The following is a 14880-nucleotide window of genomic DNA, read 5'->3' as shown; positions in this document are numbered from 1 at the left end:
TGTATGTTTGTGTGTGTGTGTGTGTGTGTGTGTGTGTGTGTGTGTGTGTGTGTGTGTGTGTGTGTGTGTGTGTGTGTGGTACCTTGTGTCCCATGATGAGGGGCAGGACGGTGTGCAGAAGGTTGAACTCGGCCATGCAGAGAGTGACGGAGATGCTGAGCAGCGTGACGGAGGTGAGGCGTGTGGGGATGAACTCCTCCAGGGCAGCCAGCTCCTCCTGGGTGGGGGGCGCCCGGCTCTCTTCCACCACATCTGCCACACACACACACACACACACACACACACACACACACACACACACACACAACAGCCATGATGATCAACTCCCCACTTCACTCAGACTCAGCTTCCCTGCCTGTTCCCCAGATGTCAGCTAATGCTAAGATGTGTATTTGCATTCACACTTACATTTACATCAGCTTCATTTAAAGTCATTCCTTTAGCAGACTCTTTCATCCAGCGTGACTTACAGTGAAAGTGAGGTATATATTTAATCAGCATGTGTGCTGTCTGGGATTGGACCCATAGTCTCAGTGATGTTAGCACCTCGCTCTACCAGCTGAGCTAACAGGAACAGCGCTTACCCTGTAGAGGGTCTGGCACCGGTCTGCCCCAAGTCTGGCATGGATCTGGCGGACCACCAGGATCAGGGCCAGAACTGCTAACGGAGTAAGCCTGAATGCAAGGCTGTGTGTGGGTCAGGGGCAGTTCAGCTGGATGCTGTTGCAGCGCTCCGAGGTGGGCTTTAAACCTGATCCCAGCGCCTCCCCACTCCTCTGGCAGCTCCCCGCACAAGAGTGCAGCCCCACTGGCCTGGCAAGGCCCACTCTCAGGGAATGGATGCTAACGGCTAACGGCTAAAAGCCCCCCCCCCCCCCCCCCCCCCGCCACAACCTCAATACAAACACTAACTCTCTGAAGCTCAGCAGACGCAGGCAGGACACTGACCCGTGAAGACAGACAAAAGGCAAAACAAACAAATAAACAAACAAAAGACAAAAACATAAAGCTTTTGCATGTATCTGGGTCTCATCACAGATGCAACGCTTGGCTTTCCACATATTGCTCTTTGGCAGGGGTCTTAAAAAAAAGAGAGTGAGCGCTACACACACTGAGTAATTTGCTGCTTGGAGTGGCCTGCATTAGAGAAGGAGGTCAGGCACTTATTGAAAAGCTCAAACGCTCGGGCCAACTTGGCACCGCTCACTGCGGCTCAGATTCTTCTGGACAGCGGATCTTCCTGGGCTTCAGGCAAGGAAGGTGAGAGAGAGGGAACGAGAGAAAGAAAGAATGAAGGAGGGAGAGAAAGAGAGAGAGAGAGAGAGGAGAGGGAGGAGAGGGAGAAAGAAAGCTTGCAAGAGAAAAGTTAAGAAGACATGAGAGACTGGAAAGGAAAGAGAAGAGAGAGAAGAGAGAAAGAGAGAAAATTAGAGCAAGACCCAGACCAACAACAAAAAAGAAAGGCAGTGAGTGTTCTGTCATCCCACTGACCTTAACCCACTCCAGGGTGGATGTATAGGAAGGCTGACCCCCTCTTCCCCCAAAAACACCAGAGCAGCTGTCCAGCAAATGACTACCAGACAACGAGGAGGACGGGCACGCTTCCCCGACTCGACCCCCCGAAAAATCTGTCTTTCCATGGGCCCGCATCCTCCGCTGAGAGAGCAAAGCTCTTCCTCCTGGCTGGAGGAGCGTGCGCGCACAATAGGGGCAGGAATCCGCAGCCTTTGATGGGCCCTAATTACTCTATTTATTGCAGATGCGCAATAATTGAAAGCAACGGATGTTATGGTTTCGCAAAATTCAAACTCATTTCTTCCCCCCCGAAATTCCATACGCACATTGGGCGCAGCGGCTTTCCAAACATCCCGGCGAAGCTAATCAAAAACCGCAGCGCTGCCAAGTGCCAAGCGCCAGGCGAAGCGGGGGCCCCTGCTCTGGCCACCGGCTCCCGGAGTTTCCCCAAACAGGTCCCTGTTTACCAAAGCCCCACAATTGGTCGGCTGGTTTTGTGACAGCTCGGTAATTGGTCGGTTGCATTGTGATGACACAGCAGTTAAGGGCGGCTGTGCCTGATGCCAAAACATGGCGGCCTGCCCCTCGCCGCATGCAGCACACTGCGCAGACACGGAGCTTCTTGGACATGGGGTTGGAGAGATCACTCATGAGTTGTTTTTCATATGAAAAGGGGGAGGGAGGGAGGGAAGGAGGGAGGGAGTAAAACATTCGCTTGCAGAACTGAGACCTCAGAGTGACCAGAGCGCATTTACCAGTGTGGACCAAGGTGTGAAAAGACTCTTAAACTCTGCTTTATAGAGCACATTCCCTCATGTGAAATTGAGGGGTTTTTTGGGAGAGGAATGGCTCCCACAGATGTGGCTGTTGGAGAGTTGTTGGCCCTGTGGTAGACTGGGTCTCTCTCTCTCTCACTCTCGCTCTCCCGCTCAATCCTGTCTTTTTCTCCTCTCCCTTGCGGTCTTACTCACTCTCTCTGACGGTCTCTCTCTCTCACTGACTACCTGTATATCTTTGTTTATCTCTGGCTGGCTGGCTGCCTATCTCTCTGTCTATCTTTCTCTATATATCTTTCTCTCTCTCTCTCTCTCTCTCTCTCTCTCTCTCTGTCTGTCTGTCTTTCCCTCTTTGTCTCACTCACTCATTCTCACCTGGCTTGGGTCTGCAGTAGGGCTCATACTCGTGGTCCAGGGCACAGGCCACCATCTTGAGGATGCGGTGCACAGCACTGCTATGGAGACGCACGTCCACAGGACCGACCACCATCCGCTTTATAGACGACTCCTGCGCCGGTGGCGTCGGCTCCTCCTTACCCGCTGACGAGAAGTCCTGAGACCCTACACAAACTTAAACACACACACACACACACACACACACACACACACACACACACACACACACACACACACACACTCTCTGTTAAACAGATGAGCAGAAGTTTATAGGCCCATGCACACTAACTAACGACCAGATGTTGATTAGAAATAATATGCAAAATATTAAATTTAACAAACAGGCATACTTACACACATATGCATAAACCACACACACACACACACACACACACACACACACACACACACACACACACACACACACATACACACACGCACACACACGCACACACACGCACACCCACACACACACACACACACAAACAACAGAAAGAGTAAATAAGCCCCTCCACAAGTTCACCAATCACAACTGTATAAACAGACTAAGATAAACATGAACTCGTGGACAAAAACATCAAACTGAAACTGAGCACAACCAACACCAAGCACACAGCAGAGTCACACAGTGTGAGTGTACTGTAGACAGAGTGACACAGTGTGAGTGTAGACAGAGTGACACAGTGTGAGTGTAGACAGAGTCACACAGTGTGAATGTAGACAGAGTAACACAGTGTGAGTGTAGACAGAGTAACACAGTGTGAGTGTAGACAGAGTAACACAGTGTGAGTGTAGACAGACTAACACAGTGTGAGTGTAGACAGAGTAACACAGTGTGAGTGTAGATAGACTAACACAGTGTGAGTGTAGACAGACTAACACAGTGTGAGTGTAGATATAGTAACACAGTGTGAGTGTAGATAGACTAACACTGTGTGAGTGTAGATAGACTAATACAGTGTGAGTGCACACAGACAGGCGGGACAGACAGACAAGCTGCCAGCAGCTGCAGGTGCAGCAGCGCCATCACCAAGGCCAGAGACAAGGCAATGGCAACCTGGGGACCCACTTTCCCTGCAGGAGAACCGGTTCTGGTTCTAGTTCTGCTTTCTGATTCAGCATGGCACGCCTGGATACGGGCCCGACTGTGCAGGGGGAGCCCCTATTTCTCAGGTTTAACGGGGGTTGTGCACCCCGCAGCAGAGAGACGGGCGGGTCGGTTGATTTACGCTCACCGCGCCACGCAAACGACGCCCTGAGAGACGTCTAGTGGCTTTACGGCCGAATGAACGAAAGAACGAGCAAGCGAGCGCAAGCGTGATGCTGGGTCTGCTCAATGCTACCCTGAGGCGAGATGGATATTCCAAATGTCTGCTCAGTCATTCTCTCACTCTATTTCACACTCACACACACACACACACACACACACACACACACACACACACACACACACACACACAGCTGTCCCTTCATTCTATACTGATGAAACAGAGGTTAGCCTTAAACCCACAATCCTCTGCAATAAAACCAGTGAAATTGAAGGTAAAAGGGAGAAAGGGGGAGTTAAGGGGAAAAAGAAAAAGGGGGGTGGGGGGGGCGGGGTTATAGAGTGCTTGAGTTTGGCCTACTCTCACTAAGTATGTTCTCCTCATACCAAACACTTTTCAGAGTTCACGGAGACGGAGGCAAATATCACTTTGCCCCTGCACTGGGTTCAAATTGTTAGTGAGGTGAATGAGAGGAGAGAGAGAGAGAGAGAGAGAGAGAGAAAGAATATAAAAAGGTTGCAGCAGGCGATGTCACTTCCTCTTCCCATTTTGGCTGGGGTGGATTAAGCCTAATATCAAACATATGGCAGCACTTACAGCAGATGAGGGATTGAGGGATGGAAATTAGGCGGGATTTAATAGAATTAGAGGTGTCTTCCATTTTCTCACTCGCTGCTCCCAGCTCCAACGTGAAGTCAACACAGAGAGCCGGGCCCAGTCAGGCCCGGGCCAAAGAGGGGGCCAAGCTGGCCCGGCTCTGGTTACGTTTACCAAGTTTAAGACTCCGGTTCCGGTGGCAACGACTGCCTGGGTCGCCGCAGGACGGTCGGAGAAGAAGGGGAAGAAGGAGAGGAGGAGAGAGGGGAGGCATTCCGATCAGAGAGTGTAATATTAGAGCTTCTGGGAGAGGCCACGGCTGACACTTATCCCTCTGTTCTGAAATGAGTTTGACAGCTGAAGCCTGCCGTATCTGTGTTGTCTTTTCATTTAGGTGATTATGAGACGGAAGGCAAGGGTGACAGCGCTCTCAAGAGAGAGAGAGAGAGAGAGAGAAAGAAAGAAAGAAAGAAAGAAAGAAAGAATGAAAGCAAGAAAGAGGGAGAAGGACAAAACATCCAAAAAGCGCGCAACCACAAGCATACCACTTACAAATCATAAAAAAATTCTCATCAGGTTTTAATGGTGGCCGTTTTTAGATCTCCAGGCCACCGTCTTTTATTAATCTACTCCAGAGGGAGAGCAAAGCCCATCAGTCACTGACATCACCAGTGCCTGCCTCGTTAGCTCGTTATCCTAAGTGAGAGAAATGGCCTTTTAATCAATGCTGGGTCATAATGGCTTCATTTGCACAAGTGACAACACCGCATATCTGAGGCATTAGCTCGAATTAACCAAAGACTTGGAAACAATCACAGAGAGCAAACCAATGCACCAGGAAGCCATTATCACCTCACCGTGTGTTTGCATGACCCTTGGTGACATGTGGGCTACATACACTCGCCATGGCAACGCCGGCACTCCGGCTGGATTCAATCAGGTGACCTTAGAGCTCATCAAGGCGCTGCTTAATTGCAGTGTTTCGCATGCATTGGAAACCGCCAAAACCTCAAAACTCAAATGGGAATTTAATCCATTTATCACTCCTGGAAAAGCATGCAGGACATGCCTGCCTGTACCCTTAAGTTTAGTTTATGCTCACCATAACAGTTCTTGTGCATGGCGGCACATGCCAAAAGTAACGTCATTTCGGCTGGCGCTTGGTGCACTTTGGTGTAGTTGCAGCTGGTCGCACACCTCCCAATTCTTGCAATCTGGCGGGCACGGCACGCCTGGTGCATTCAGCTTCTCAAGATGAACGAATGCTTGTTTTGCTAACTTGTGTGATAAGGTATTGGATTCCCTGCTCTCTGGCACACAACTTTTTGTTTTGATGAACTTGTTCTTTTAATGTATTTGCTGAATGATGATGTGCAAGCTCATTTGTGTGCTTTACCAACGTTACTGTTTTGCCTGATGAAAACCCCAAAATTTGCATTTAGGCTGTGCTCACACCTAACACCTTTTCCTGATGAAAACCCAACAATTTGCATTTAGGCTGTGCTCCCACAAACACCTTTTCCTGATGAAAACCCCAAAATTTGCATTTAGGCTGTGCTCAAACATAACACCTTTTGCGGATGAAAACTGCTGGACTTAAAAATATATTAAAAAAACAGCCCCCAATGGTCTTTTGTTACCATAACAACTTATGTTAACCTTGAGCTAACAATGGGTAACAGGCTAGTATTGCTGGCAACTTTTAGGACCCGTCAAGAGACGGAGCATAGGTAGGATGTATCCGTTTCTCTTGGGTCGTTGCCAGGATAAGGACGTTTCAGGTTATTTATTTGGGCTATTGAACATTAATTAAATTAATTGAACTGATTCTAAGCCACAAGTCACACAGGAGTGTTTGTGAGTATGGATGGAATCCTTTTTGGGGAGTCCTAATTAAATTGGTGTAAGTGAGATGAACTCCATACGTATCTGTACAGAGCTGCGCTTGTCGGGCAGGTTTCTTGGTGCCACTTCTACCCAAACATGATATCAAAGGCTGCGACAAAAATAACATCTCAGTGAGCTGGGTGGGGTAAAACACTTGATCTTTACAAATGCACCCAAAAACTCACACACACACACGCTTATTTTAGATCTTTCAGCTTGTGCAAGCACTTTAAGCTGAAGCTGAAATCTCTGACATCAGCTCACACCTCCCCCCAACCCAAAGAAGAGTGAGTGACATCTAATTAGCCAAGAGGGCTTGTTCACTTTCTCAACAGCCACAGATAGAAGTAGAGAAAGACACACACAGAGCGACAGAGAGGGAGAAAGACAAAAAGAGAGGGAAGGAGGTCTGAAGGGGGAGATGGAAAGGGGGGGGGGGGGAGTGTATTAACAAGCAGAAGAAAGCGAGCTTCTCAAATAGGTGTCAAGGCAGTCTAAACAGTGGTGACAGCTCAGCTCGCCTGAAGGTAGGCTTTGGGGGTGAGCGAGAGGACACGCAGGTCAGGGGCCAGGTGGCTGCACCCTACACCGAGAAAAGACACTCTTTTGTCTCCTCAAGTTAGACGGCTTGTTTGAGCGAGAGAGGGAAGAAGGGAGGGAAACAAAAAGAGACAGAGAGAAGGAGAGAAGGAGATGGGGGAAGAGAGATAGATGGTACTTGGAAAAGAAAGGGGGGGGGGGGGGCAAAAAAATAGAAAGAGAATCAGCAAACACTGTAGGGGACGTGGGGGGGTGATGTAAAGGGACAATACCTTTGTCGCCACCATTCTCCATTGTGTAGAGGTAATCCAGGTAGAAAGCACCAAACCTCTGCATGCCTGCTATCTCTGTGTAGGTCTCCTGCCAAACAAGAGAGGAGGAGGGGCAGGTAAACAAGACTGAAAGCCCAGGTTGCCCCCAAACACACACACACACACACACATACACATACACACCCTCCTCCCCTAGCCTAGCACTCAATTGCAGGGAGGTTATCAGTAACCATGGCCTCTCCAGCGGCTAATGCTGCTTCTATTGCTGCCCATACGGCAGCGGGACTAAAGCCACTCTATCAGCTCACTGAGCTCAAGACAAGAGGGGGTTAATGAGTAATATTTATGAGAGGAAAGCATGCCTTTGGACCGAGACCGAGGCCGAGGCCCACCACTTCAACAGCCCTTGGGGGAGGTGGCATCCACACAACTCTGCACATGTGGAAGTACTTATTAACAATTTGAAAAATGATCAATGGGTGATCAATTTTTTTCCAATGGAAAAAAAACTAAAAAAAAATGGCCGTGCTACCAAACAGAAGTGTTTCATTAAGGAGAAGTCATAATACAGTTATACGAGACGGAATCTCCTCTCTTAAAACGGCGATGCCGAGTACTGACTGAGAGCGCAAAAAAAGTCAAAATAAAAAAGTTTTCAAATGTAAACACGCTGAGGCTAAGTTAGTCATCCCTCTGAAAGGTAGGCACAAAATGCAAATGGCATGCTTAAAAAGGGGGTCAAACACCACCAACGCCAAACAGATCCACTTTGTTAACACCCAATCAAACACACACCCCCGGGGGCCACCAAGACACACTCGGCCCTGACGTCAATCAATCACTTTTGCTCATCCCAGGATATCCTTTAGTGGCGGCGCTCGCACCTCATCACGCCCAGACCTGAGCTGAGCAAGCAGGGCCACCCGGACTGACGCGGCCGCGTGTTGTTTGAGGGGAGAGGACTGATGGATCCTGAGTCTACTGTTTGACTATCAGGTGGAGGGTCTGGAGTGTGTGTGAACAGGTGGTGCAGGGTGGGACACACCTCTGATAAGGATGGAGAGGGCATTAATCTCCGAGCCCCTTCAGCTCAGACAGCTCGGGGAGAACACACACATTTTTTTTCGGACTTCTGACACTGATGTGGCAAACTGGGAGAGAGGGGGGCCTGGGTGCTACTTGATTTGTTTGATAGCGACAGCCAGTGACAGACGAACCCCATAAACTCGCGTCTAAACAGATCATTTTGGAGGTTTGGAAGTTGCCGAACATAAAGATGATACATCAACAGTGTTAATGGACCCCTACAAAGCTATGCACTATGACGAGGTAATCTGTGTTTCTAAGCATGACTTTATTCAGTAGTGTTTGTTTTACTGTTCCCAGATTAAGTCAGTGCTACGCCTGAAAGGTCAGTTTTACATATCACCTTTATGTTAGGTGTTTTGGTGTGGGGCACAGTACCTTATGCAGGTTTCCGTCCAGGATGAACTCGGCGCGGACACCATTGTTCTCAGGGCTGCGGTAGTCGAATAGGGAGTTGGTCAGGTAAGTCATGCCTTTTGAGCTCAGGTTCTCTCCACAGTTAAAGAACACAGCATCCTGCCGACACACACACACACACACACACACACACACACACATTACTGTACATGGACACAAGGATGGCATCTGGCCTAAATGAAGAGCCCTCTTCAACATGAAGATTCTCCGTTTAGGTTGTATTTTTTTCCTGCCCTTTTTATTGTTTTAATCGCTCTGTAGCAGTAGATCAACATCAACACATGTTTTGATCTACATAGGCTGAACGTGATGAACACATGATACTGGATACATCATTTGGACACAATAATGAACATCGCATTAAGGTTTTCATCATTTATATATTACCATGCTTGCCACCCTCTACCCCCAGCCACATATACAAACACACATTATGTATTTACAAAATATATATACATATATAAAAATAATATCTATTGGTACCCAGATCAAAGGCAGCAGTGGACCTCAATGAAACCATCTAGCCATTCTGGCAGTGATAAATATGTAAATATGGAGTTGACCTCTCTAGTGATGCCTATGAGAAAGGGGAGAGCGAGGGGTCCATGGCCCCACCTGTATTTTGCCTAATCTCTCTCTCTCACCTCTTCAGGTCTGTTCATGTTCTCCTCAAAGTCCCGCACACCCATAATGCCCTTCAGGCAGAGGGCCCGACACCCCACAAAGCCGATCTGACAGTTGAAGAAGGGCTCCCCCTTCATGAGCGCCTGCAAGAAGAGAGGGATGGAATGAGAGAGGGAGAAAAAAAGAAAACAAGAGGGTAAATGAGGCAGTTACTGACTTACTAATACACTTCCATGACATTCTATATTATTATGACACTACAGGCAAGAGGAGGGAAGCGTGTTATGAATGCACACACTGGAAAGCCCATCACTGCTCCCATAGCAACTGCAGCCCGCCTGTGAGTGCCAGTGGAGGCAGGGAAGCGCTCTCTGGTGTGGGCCATCCTGGGTGCGAGCTTTAAGACCATGTAAAATTCAATATAATGCATCATAAACCTAGAGCATAATAACCTACCCAAGCAAGGCACGTCTACCTCCATTTGTGGCTGGGGTGAGGTTACTATCTCATTAAGGCCTACTAATAAAACTCTCGTCGGTGAGTGCTGGGGTGGGGGGGGGGGTGGTCTTGGTGGGGTGGGGGGAGGCAAGGTGTGGTTTACCGCCATCACCACTGCCCCCCACCCCCTTCCCAATCTCTTTGGGGTTGAGCTGCAGTAAGCCAAACTCGACAGGGAACAGGCCCGGCCAGTAAAACCTTCAGCTTCACCACACACTAATTATAAGGCCTCATAGTCTAACCCCCCCACCCTCCCTTTTCACTGGACAGCCAACTGCAGCTTACAGGGACTCCCCCTATCACACACACACACACACACACACACACACACACACACACACACAAACACACACACACACACACACACTACCAGACAACTCGGCAAAAGTCGGACTATGTATCGAAGTATTGAAATGTATCAACAAACAGATAACTTCCCTAATTCACAGGAATAAGAACCCGAAATAAATACCACCAGGAAACAGGTGGTAACACACACATACACAGATACACACAAACACATAAACACACACATACACATATGCTCCCATGCACACACATGCACACACATGCACACACATGCACACACATGCACACACATGCACACACATGCACACACACACTTTAGGCAGGTTTAATTCCAGGCTCCCATTCCAGTGGCTGTATAAGTGAAATGTGCTGGAAGGGGCGCCCCCACATCTGCTGGAGCGTTTGGGAGGCCGAGGCAGCGGCCGCAGCAGCAGTGGCGGAGCGGAGCGGAGTAGAGCCCAGCGGAGCGGAGCGGAGCCGAGCAGGTAATCAGTATTCCAGAGAACAAGGTATAAAAATACCTCAGCGCCCAAGAGGGACGAGGAAAATGATCGGAATGGACTCCTCCAACACAATATTCCACTGCATTCTCTCACCCTCACTCTCTTTCTCTCTCTCTCTGTCTCATCTACTCTCACGCTCACTCGCTCCCTGCAGCTCCTTTTCATATGCACCCCGTCTTCCTTTATTCACTCACTCCTTTCATCAATTTCTCTCTACCTCTCTGCAGCTCTTTTTATATCTCTATCTTCCACACTCTCCTTTCCTCCTTTTTTTCCTCTTTCTGTCTCTCTCTCACGCCCTCTCTCCATCTGTTTTCATACGTCCTTTCCTTTTTCCTCTCTCTCCTCCATCTTTCCCTCTCTCCATATTTTCTTTATCCTATCATGCCCCTCTATTTTACACATTTCTTTTGGCACTCTGCTTCCACCTCTCTCTCCATCTCTCCATCTCTCCATCTCTCCGTCCTCTGGAGCACTCTGATGGCCTGACAGAGGAATGAGAGTGACGGCCTGCTCCAGAGGAGAGGAGAAGAACACAAGAGCTAATAAAGCTGTAAGAAAAAATAGTAAATGGACACACACACACACACACACACACACACACACGCACACACATACACACTTGGACCGCTGCAAGTGCAGTGCTTGCCAGAGGATCACAAAAAACCTCATCCAGGTGTGACTGTCTCCGGTGTGCTGTCCTAAAGTCACAGCCACTGATGATCACCTGACGCACTTTCCCACATATATGACCTTAGCGTTTTCACTTCTGAACTGGGGCAAAGCTCACAGCACTTAAGTACACAGTTAATTTGCATACGCTGGCCTTACATTATAAGGGGAGATCCCTATATCCCTATAGCCCTCAGATAAAAAACCTGATGGCCTTCAGTCCACGCAAGTCCCCATGGTTGGCCACATGATGGTATTGATTCCCTAGAGGTGGCAAAGGGAATGCCTTCCTAGTTGTAGTAATAGATTACTACTCTCATGGGTAGACCCTTTCCCTGTATGGGACAACAACAGTCCCAGAGTAGTTACAATTCTTATAGAGGAAGTGTTTACTCTCTTAAATATCTGTTGGTGAAAATTCACATTTCCTTATCACAGGAGAACTCAGTTCACCAGTCATCTGTTAAAAGAGATCTATAATGCTTGAGGGGGGTTGTCAATAAATTCAGGACTATTGTGTTATGTGCTGTTGTACAGTAAAAAGTAATGAAATGCCTTGCAGAGAACACTGAACTGCGCTGTCCAGTATGAAGAACTCGACCGCATTGCCCTGGATGGGACATTGATGTGGTGGGTACAGGGCTGTGAGTGTGAGACCGAGAAACGGTGGTCAGGACTCAGGAGACAAGTCTGCTGTTGTTGTTGCTGTTGCCATGGTTACCGTACCTCCACAGTGATGCCCTCCTGCTCCAGGCACAGCACCTCCCTCGATTTCACCTTCTGGGGGCTGTAGTAGCTGCTCTCCGACTGCGTCTCCGTTAGCTGGGGGGACACAGGACAGGGACAAACCACTTTATATGGGGGAACAGACTCTCATATTAGCCTTTCAATTTCAATTTAAATGTATTTTTTTATATCATGCTGATGACTTGTCTCAAGACACAAGCTAGAAACCCCTAGAACAAACATTTGAAACTGACAGGGAAAGACTCCTTTTAAACAGGAAGAAACCTTGAGCTCATAAGTGGGTCACATCTGCTTAGGGCCAGCCAGGTAGCCTTACGTTGGGAAAGCTTGCACTAGCAGGAAAGTCAGGGTATAAGTCATGGTACACATCACCTTACTGTAGCATAAATTCCCACATAAACAAAGACAAAGTTTATCTTTATATTAAGATGGTTACAGAGAGAGAGCAATTTGACAATGGCAACCCTATGGTGTTAGAGAGAGAGCACAGTTTGACATTGCAGGAAAATCGCAGCACTAATCTCTTAATGCAAATCACCTAACAGTATCACTCATCTATGCCTAGATAGAGAAACACATGGTTTGACTTCGCAGTGAGAGCACATTTGACATTTGCATGAAAAAACACAGTACTAATAAACCAGAGCACAAGACTACCCTTTCACGACTTAAGAGGGGAAATCCCTGTATGCCTAGAGCAGTGAGGAGTGTCTGTGAAAAAAAAATGCATCGTGTGTCTTCAGGTGCTAGCGAACGAAGCCAGCCAAGCTAAAGCAACATCTGATTGCATTTGATGAGTTGCCAGAATATAAGTGTTTACGATTATGAGGCCCCTGTAAGGGGTCCCTGGCCCCCAAAAAAAGAAACTCTGAAAACCCTTGTTCTAGATATGGAGGAAGGAGGAGAGAAGGGGAGTGTCTGCTCGGAGTCTTTGCACCGGAGACACATGCATCACAGTGGTGACAGGTATGCCTTTTTTCTGCCTCAGTGGGAATTGGGCTTGTCTTGAGTGGGACAACAAACACGGCAGCTTCAAAAGGCACACAAGTGGGCTTTCAGAGGTACACTGATACTGACTGGGAGGCCATGCGTCTTCACTCAAGCCCAGTCAGCGCATCAGAGCACTGGGGAGCTGGGTATCGCTCAAACATGAAAGACAAACGAGTATGTGTGTGTGTGTGTGTGTGTGTGTGTGTGTGTGTGTGTGTGTGTCTGTGCGTGTGTCTGTGTGTCTGTGTGTCTGTGTGTCTGTGTATCTGTGTGTCTGTGTGTCTGTGTGTCTGTGTGTGTGTGTGTGTGTGTGTGTGTGTGTGTGTGTGTGTGTGTGTGTGTGTGTGTGTCTGTGTGTCTGTGTGTCTGTGTGTCTGTGTGTCTGTGTGTCTGTGTGTCTGTGTGTCTGTGTATCTGTGTGTCTGTGTGTCTGTGTGTCTGTGTGTCTGTGTGTCTGTGTGTGTGTGTGTGTGTGTGTGTGTGTGAGTGTGTGAGTGTGTGTGTGTGTGTGTGTGAGGGGAAGCAGAAGGTTACCCGAGTTAAACATTCATCTGAGGTGGATAGGATACAATTTGAGGTGGAACTCTGTTTCCAAAAATGAAGCAAGTATTTGAAGCACGTTTTTAGGCCAATTACAGCCATATATGTGTGGATGAGTGCCCTGCCGTGCTTGCGGTGTCTGGGATGTCTTGGTTGAGGCATCCTCTCTGTGGTCTGTGCGACACGCTATTAGTGTGGCCTATGCATTGTATTGTAGGAGGATTGTGTGCTGTGTGATTTGCATTTGAAAATGTGGAGTGTGGCATTGTGTGTGTCTCTGAGTGTGTGTGTGTGTGTGTGCATGTGTGTTCATGTTCATGTGTGTGTGCACAAATGTGTCTTTGTGTGCATTTATAAAAAAAAATTAAAAAAAATTGATGTGTTCATGTGTGGGAATGTGTATAGTGTGTGTGTGTGTGTCTGTATCTGTGTGTGTGATGCGTGGTCCATGTGTTTGTGCAGTGCGTCAGGGGAGCGAGCAGAGGTGTGATGGGAAGGCCGTCTGCAGGCTGGAGGACTTAGCCTCCACTTTAGCACAGGAAGCAGGTGCACCAGCAGCAGCTGCGCCTTATTATCCCCCTGCCGGAGCCCTCTCCCTCTCCCTTTCCCTCGCACCCCGCTTCCCACTCCCCTTTCCCTCATCACATGCGTGGAATGCCACAAACACTTTCCCAGAAGCCCCTGAGAGGGCCGCCAAGGAACCCCCGGTGTTAGCGTGGCCCTTTGAAGCCTCTGGGCCGGGAGAGAAACCCAGCTCTGCTGATGCGTTCTCCAGAGCCAAAATGGCCGCCGCTGGCTCCAGACGCGGACGGCTGTACCTGCTCCTAAAACAACACTGGAGGCCAGTTGCACAGTCTCTCACTGTAACCTCAGCCTACAGCTACTGCTGCTGCTACCCCTCTTGCCTTTCTCCGAGAACTTTCCAAACCTGCAAAAACAATACTCCCCCAATTCTGCACCTTAGTGGACCTCCTACCAGTATTATTCCAAATATGTGTTTTTCACTGGTAATAGACATTTCATTGTGGTGACATTCACCCAAAGAAAACGGAGAAGTTGGGAGAAGGGCAACCAAAGGATAAGGCTTGTTAATGTGTGTCTAACTCGCCTGGTCAGTCTAGCCTCAGGCATGGAGATGATGTTTGGAGCTGACCAACTGAGAGGGTGGTCTCTTTCAGAAAAAAATAGACTTTAAAAACAAAAAGGGTCTCCATTCACCATTATGCAAAATGGCAATCAAGCC

General features: G+C 48.4%; 1 protein-coding gene across 1 annotated transcript in view; it reads right to left on the bottom strand.

Moving 5' to 3' along the window:
- The window catches only part of vps13b (vacuolar protein sorting 13 homolog B), a 338610-nt gene that overhangs the window by 279358 nt on the left and 44372 nt on the right, over positions 1 to 14880 (bottom strand). Inside the window, 6 exon segments of the mRNA XM_080857284.1 lie at positions 83 to 252; positions 2667 to 2861; positions 7252 to 7339; positions 8716 to 8853; positions 9399 to 9521; positions 12087 to 12182. Of these exon segments, the coding sequence (XP_080713410.1) occupies positions 83 to 252; positions 2667 to 2861; positions 7252 to 7339; positions 8716 to 8853; positions 9399 to 9521; positions 12087 to 12182 (810 nt within the window).

The sequence above is a fragment of the Sprattus sprattus genome, assembly GCF_963457725.1.
Source record: "Sprattus sprattus genome assembly, chromosome: 19".
In the NCBI taxonomy this organism is placed as follows: domain Eukaryota; kingdom Metazoa; phylum Chordata; class Actinopteri; order Clupeiformes; family Clupeidae; genus Sprattus; species Sprattus sprattus.
Note: the sequence above shows the minus strand (reverse complement) of the source record. Positions and strands in the feature narration are given on the sequence as shown.